This window comes from Melitaea cinxia, chromosome 5 (genome assembly GCF_905220565.1).
Source record: "Melitaea cinxia chromosome 5, ilMelCinx1.1, whole genome shotgun sequence".
NCBI classification, from domain to species: Eukaryota; Metazoa; Arthropoda; class Insecta; order Lepidoptera; family Nymphalidae; genus Melitaea; species Melitaea cinxia.
The window spans coordinates 8,261,389-8,268,758 of record NC_059398.1 but is presented as its reverse complement, the minus strand read 5'-3'; the positions used below and the strand labels follow the sequence as shown (position 1 = coordinate 8,268,758).

General features: G+C 30.7%; 1 protein-coding gene across 1 annotated transcript; it reads left to right on the top strand.

The window, feature by feature from the left end:
* The first annotated feature begins 479 nt into the window (after nucleotides 1-479).
* Nucleotides 480-6,894, top strand: LOC123654010 (G-protein coupled receptor 143-like). The gene is made up of 7 exons (XM_045589972.1): nucleotides 480-632; nucleotides 716-827; nucleotides 1,132-1,226; nucleotides 1,334-1,512; nucleotides 2,026-2,185; nucleotides 5,428-5,595; nucleotides 6,603-6,894. Exons 1-7 carry the CDS (start codon nucleotides 480-482, stop codon nucleotides 6,804-6,806), a joined length of 1,071 nt encoding a protein of 356 aa, XP_045445928.1. The 3' UTR covers nucleotides 6,807-6,894.
* The last annotated feature ends 476 nt before the right edge of the window (nucleotides 6,895-7,370 follow it).

The following is a 7,370-nucleotide window of genomic DNA, read 5'->3' as shown; positions in this document are numbered from 1 at the left end:
TAATAATCAATTTATTTAAAAAAAATAATCGGTCACATTTAATCGATTTTTTGTAAAAATAATCGATTATCAAAGAAAATCGACTATTTTTCAACATTCCTAGGTTAGCTACTTATTAATTACATAGGTGGGTATTGATAAAACGTAGTGGTTATATCCTCTTTGGTACTTGACAAATTGAAAATTGTGAAAAGTAAACACTCCGTAACAATTATTTTTATTTACTTTATTTCGAAATTTTATTAATTAGACATATAATAAAGCTTATTAATTAATGTACAAAAGGTTATTTAATTGTTTAAAACAAGAAATGAATAGAGAATAAAGAGATGAAATACGATATTATTTAAATTAAATTTCGAAAGGTTTAAATGAAGTGTAGGTAGTAAGAAGATTAAAGTAAAACCTATGAAGCAATAAAAAATTAGTATTATTCCTTCCCATGCAAAATACTTATTAAGGAAGATAAAACCATAAAAATGTCAGACCCTACCATACAGACATTTTGCTGCCACCATACGGGTAATAAGGAAGATTTGGCAATCAAAATTATGGATGAATTTAATACCCAATCATATAACATAGTTTGCTTAGTATCTTCAAGTATTGGAATTCTTGGTTCCATTTATCAGGTATACATTTTTATAATATCAATAAATTAGCAGCTGTAAAGTGTAATTTTTTTATAAAATATTTCTTTATTAAAATTTAACAGATATTTCCAAGACGTAAACCATTAAATCTTCAAAGAATGCAAAGTTTGTCGTCTAAACGTGGACGTCATATTATTATTTGGCTAGCTGTAGCAGATTTGTTTGCTTCTCTTGGTAAGTGGCTTTTAAAAGTGGAATTGTTCACACTATGTGCCATTCTGTACACTTTTAATTTACATATATATAAAGAGTACAAAAACATTGCTAGAGTTACACAACCGAGTCATGCTAGTGTCGGAATATCCTCAACCAACATGTTTTTTATTACTGTTTATATTATTTCGCTTTTACACATACATGTAATGTAAAAAATGTGCAAATAAAAGTCTGTGTTTACTTTTAAATTTAATTGTGCTCTTTTGCATCTTGTTTCTTTTTACCATTACCAAATTATATATTTTAATTTTAACTACTTTAGGTGTTCTAGTTCGGTCATCTCTATGGCTGCAATATAAGAATATTATGCCTATGCCAAATGATGATGTTAGCGTCTTGTTTTGCAGTATCATATCGGTAAGTTTAAAGATAATTTTCTCCTTTAACTGATTCCAGTTGAAATATTCATTTATAAATATTATGAACATTTATAAGTTTTTAAGGTAAATAATAAATAATTTCAGGCTTGGACTCAATATTTCTACACGGCTACTTGGTTTTGGACATTTTTTTATGCAATAGATACGTGGAGATCAATAAAAGGACAAAAGACTCGTCCAGTACTTTACCATTCTTTGGCTTGGGGTATACCAGCAGCCACTACAAGTATTGGATTATCAATACTTTATATCCCAAATGCTAGGTAATTCTTTTTTTTATTATTATTTCAATAGATTTTCTCAAATGTTTACTTAACCTGAATTATGATATTTTAGTATCTACTTATTTTTAATATTCATTTTGTTATAAACATTAAAAATAGTAATAAATAATATTAAAAATGGTTTCCAAAATGTACAATATAGTTTGAAAAATTCTCAAAATAATTCTACGCTTCTCTTTACTGATAAGAAATAAAATTTTGCCGTTCTCCTGATACACTTGACCAAACATTCATAGTTTAAAAGAAAGGTTATATTCCCTTGCCTTAAAGAAATCAAGTTTGAAGTTATTACAAAAACTATTGTTGTTAGGATTCTCTATAATGAAATTAGGATATACATTACAGACATTTGATTCTAAACCCTTCTTAATACTGAAGGGTGTTATTATATGCCTCAGAACTTCATATTACCTCACACAAGTCACACATAACTCATATTCTAGAATTATTCTAAAAATGTGAACCTAATTCAAAACTATTTTTAAATTTCAGATGTCATAATATACCATCAATTTCAAGTGCATTTTTAAGAATTTTGCCAAACTACTGTGCTACATATTTGCCTATTGCAATAGTTATGGTGGCTAATCCTATTATCTACGTTTTAGCTAGTAAAAATATTGAAATGGCTGTGGCACTTCCCCTGGCTCAGGTAAATGACAAAACCTTTCATATAACTTTTGCGATACAAAAATCCAAAAAGTTAAACTACAAGGCTGACCCCGCCACGCGTTGCTGTGGCTCAGTAATTATAATAGATAGATTAAATTTTTTCCTAATTCTTAAATAGAAATGCGGCGCCATCTACCGTGCAACTTAGATGCCAAACCGTCATTTATTAGGATTTTATACAATAACAGATAAATACACACTTATAAATATTTAATTTGCAACAACAATTATTGACATCAAAAATTGAGACAAAAACTACTCTATCTCCAAGTTGGTTGTTTAAACACATGGTTTTGCTAAATTACAAAAAAAAAAAAAAATCGGGCATTTATTTCAATTATTTACGAATTTGTGATCAAAAATAGCACAAGGTCGAAAAACATTGAACAAAAATCACATCTCCTAAACTATAAAAAATCCGATCATATACATTAGGATGATTCGGAATCCCCAGGGGGTGTTCTAGTTCTGGACTTCCGCTTGACAGTTTTTCCTGGGACACCTCAGATAATCTATACTTATTATAAAAATAAGTCCCCCGGCCGCGTCTTTCTGTCCTCCTGTCTGTCCTCCTGTCTGTCTGAACGCGATAAACTCGAAAACTACTGAACGGATTTTTATACGGTTTTCAACAATAGAAAGAGTAATTCTTGAGGAAGGTTTAGGTATATAATTTATTATGCTTTTATGTAAATTAGCTGAAATACGGCGACAAATGTTGAAGAGGTCGCAAAAAATCTCGCCAAATGGGAACTTTCCACGCGAACGCCGCGTAAACTAGCAAAGATACAGTTAAGTAATGTACTAGAGAATTCAAAATCTATAAAAATGCTACAAAAAAGTCCGCGATAGCATATCTCTATCTCTTACGGTTGACTTACAATAACCACTTTTATGTTAACATTTTTAATTAAAAACATTACGTTATTTTCAAAGCTATTTTCTTTAGTTCGGTATTAATCCTTATCCAAATGAATATGTTAGTTAGCTTAGTCATTTAATGCAGATTAAAATTGCTCTTTACACTAAATCAATCAGATGAATAGTTTTTGAGATATCGTTGTTAGAAGTAATTAGTAGCGAAACATTTTTAATGCTTGGCGAGCATTGAGATGCCTACGGCGAGTCCATCCCCTCTGCCCCGCATCGCTCGACCGCCTGCTCAAGCTATATAAACCGGGCGATGTAGCGCGCGATCCGCCATAGTAAACAGACTTTGGTAGCAACTGAACGCATTGCGTATATCGACTGTCATCGGCTTACTACGGGTATTGCTGTTCGGCATTAAATCTTGCTATTGGTTCCTATTATTATGCTATTGTTAGTTTTAATTAATTATTTTCATACTTAGTAGGTGGTGTAAGAAACCTTTCAGTTTACTTTCTTCTTTTCGTTTGGTTATTTCGTTACTTTTTAAATAACCAAGTACCTTACTTTTCCATAAATAAAAATGAATGTTGTTAAGCGCATAACTCGAGAATGGCTCGGCTAATTTATTTTTTTGTATGTTCCTTAAGGCCCACGGAAGGTGTTAATACAAAAAAAAAATTACTATTGACAGAACGAAGTCTGTCCGGGCAGCTAGTATATGATAATATTGGTGTATTTTATTTGATTCTATCAGGCTTTGTTTAATTTTATTTTGATTAATATTAAGACGACTAGTAAATGTTTTAAAAATTGTTTTATATGTGAATTTATTTCAATGGTAAATAAAAAAAAAAAAAATAATTATAGTAAATAAAAAAATCATACATGAAACATGTAAAATATATAAAATTTTAAAAATATTTAGAAAATAATTAGATAGGTAAATATAGTATTTAATAATTGTGTTTTTGCAGTCAAACGAAGAAAAACCGATTTCAATTATATCAACAAGTAATACAATGTAGGTAGACGAAAAAATAGTCAAGTAAATACGCATTATCAAAGATTACTCCAAAAGTTGTAATCAGATCTCGATGAAATTTAATTGTGACCACATGATAAACATAGGCTTTCGATTAAATTAAAAATCATCAAAATCGGTACACCCAGTAAAAAGTTATGCGGATTTTCAAGTTTCCCTCGATTTCTCTGGGATCCCATCATCAGATCCTGGTTTCCTTATTATGGTACTAAACAAGGGATATCTGGTTTCCCAAAAAAAAAAAAAGAATTATCAAAATCAGTTCATTAATGACGGAGTTATCCCCGTACATTAAAAAAATATATAAATATATATGGTCGAATTGAGTAACCTTCTCCTTTTTTGAAGTCGGTTAATAAATAGGTTCGCCTCAGAACAAAAAAGTAATCTTATATTTTTTTTTAAATCTTATAAAATACACACTCCGTTGTCTGTTCCTATGGTAAGCAACTTAATGCTTGTGTTATAGGTAACAGCCGAACTGTTTAGCTAAATTTTTTATTCCGTAAAAACTGGTTTTAGTATCTGACAATTTTTAATATTTTATTATGTGTATGTGACACGCTTTGGCTCACATAATATTTTTCATAGATATCCTATTTCAGAATTAAACTAAACATTTAAAAACGAGACTAGAATGGTGTTACTTTCAAAAGAGTACGAAGTTGGCAATTGTGTTAAGAATAATAGAATAAAATGTACTTTCATGTATCACTTTTGTTGTAATGTTTCTTTGTGGTGTACAATAAAGAGTATTTATTATTATTATTATTATTACTACATCACCAAGACCAATGTCCGAAGATAAATTTGCTTTAAATAGTTTTTTTGGACGCATAGTTTTAGTGTTAAGGGAAGATGAACATTAACGTTGTTTATGGCGCCGCTGGGGGCGAAAAATTTGGTTTAAAGCCCAGCGAATCTTTTTTAATTTTATAATAATAATATTTTAATGAAGATTTGTTAACGTGCATACTTATATGTATATCATAGTTTTACCTTATTTTTACAAATATTGAGTTTTCTTTGCAAAAATTCTCACCAGTAGCACCACTCTAATTGATCATGGTCCTTCTTATTCCTGTACTTGATGATTAGTTTTTATAAGCGTAATTTTATTTAATGTAATGTACAAAGAGTCCTTTTCGTTTTCAGTAATGTAAATTTTACGTTATTGATATTTTTATGACTTCCGTAATTCTTTGATCTGTATTAAACAAAGTAACATTTAGGTTGAATACGTTTATCAAATATATTTAATATTTTTGTGTTAGGTACATATAAATTATAATAAATTTTACATTTTACAGTTTACAAGCAGGGAACGGAGGGTAGTTGACACTTTGAGATTAAAATTTTTTTTGATAAATGCTGTATTTTATATATGCTGGTTACCGAATCTTATAAACGGAATCTTGCTGTGGACGATGTGGTTTAAAATGCCTGTTAAAGTAATCATTATAATATGGTATATTATGGTAAGTACCATGGCTCTTTGGGCTGTTGATTGAAGATACTATTGTAAAATTGAACACTTATGGGACTTATCGCGATAGTCTTTTTGAAAACCCGGTTTTTAAGCCACGTTGTAGACGCCATTGTCACGTTTGCCCGTAACTACAACGACCATCGCGATAAGTCTGTGTAAAAGTAAGTTATAAAAACTTATATTGAAACGTTTAAAATTAAAAATATTAATACTTTGACAAAACTTATTTAGTAAAAAATATGGTGTTTAATCTTTCTACTATGAAGTCTAAGAGTAAAAACCTCTCGGTAAGGGGCTGGTTATGATAAGAAGATAAATCAAAATATCACGCATAGAGGCGAAAGCTGCAGACATTAATTAGTTATTACATTAACGGGTATATCAGGAATGTGCTAGGTTTTAATTGTCTCTGCAAGTTATAATAATTTTTACAGTTATTTATACGCGGCGGTTAGAACATTATTATTGTTATAAATTTGCATATTTATAATCTCATAAATAGCATAAATTACTACCATCAGAATATAGCGAGCAAATCAGACTGAGCGAGATCGGAAGAGTACTTTTTAATAATATTATTACTAACTATTTTTTCGACTACCCCTCTGGTGTAGTGGTGTGAGTACCTAAAACACCGACGGTTTGCGGGTTCTATTCCCGCTCATATTTGTACAAAAATTTCTTTCTGATGGCTGTCTGTCCTTGGGGGTCTTCCCACCGTGCCTCAGTGAGTAGGGTTAAGCTGTCGGGCCCGGTTGTTATCATAAATACTTGATAGCGATCGTTGCTCATGGTAGGGAACATATCCGCCAATTTACCGTGGAGCAGCGTGGTGGGTTAAGATCCGATCCTTCTTCTATATGGAGAAAGAGGCCTATGCCCAGCAGTGGGATGTTACAGGCTGAATGCTGAATGCTATTATTTGCCGATGTAAACTGAAGTCGTTTTCTTTTTTTTTGATAACAAACACAATTGTTAATTATTTAATACTTTCAGGCTTTTCTCAATCCAATGCAAGCTTTACTGAACGCTATGGTCTATCGAAAATGGACGCCCGTTGAGAAAAAGTTCAGGCCGACACCCAATTTAGAAAAAGATTTCGATTTCCATGATGAACAATCACCACTTTTGGGGTCGGAACCACCCCGATTGCCGCTGTCGCCCATACCTCACGCTATAAATAACTATGAAACTTTGTGATGTGTTATATTAGAGTAAGAAATTTGTATGTGATGTGATATATTGGTACGTTTTGCATTTATAATATAATTACACAATTTAATTTTTTTACAATGTTTGAGAATTATATATTAATTAATTATTAAACAAACTTATAACGTTTAAATTTTTAAGTTATATTGTTTAGGTTAGTTTTTGGTGGTTTTTTTTTGCTGCATGCTATATTACTAAGAAGGTGCCATAGTGTAAAGATTCCAAATATGATATATCATTTGTAATTTAACAGATAAAATATTGATCGCAAGAATTACGTCTCCAACAAATTCTCCTGTAATGAGATTCTAGGCTGTCGTCAATTAGACATAGAACCACGTACACTTATTAAACATCTAATAAATGCTGTAAAATAGAGTAAAATCAGGCAAAGGTTAATTTTTATATACCTCATGAACATTTCCCTCATGAAAATTTGGTTTTATAGTTCTGTAAAGAACTGCACGTAAATAATCAAACGTTGCTGTCTTCAGGAGAGCGTTTTATATTTTTGTTGCATTTAAAAAGTGGTCACGTGATATTAAATAAAGC

Excerpts from the sequence above, each read along its gene's own strand:
- LOC123654010 (XM_045589972.1), top strand. The coding sequence starts at position 480 with ATGTCAGACCCTACCATACAGACATTTTGCTGCCACCATACGGGTAAT. Across the intron at positions 1,513-2,025 it reads CTTTATATCCCAAATGCTAG|ATGTCATAATATACCATCAA; the intron begins GTAATTCTTTTT and ends TTTAAATTTCAG. Across the intron at positions 5,596-6,602 it reads TTATAATATGGTATATTATG|GCTTTTCTCAATCCAATGCA; the intron begins GTAAGTACCATG and ends TAATACTTTCAG.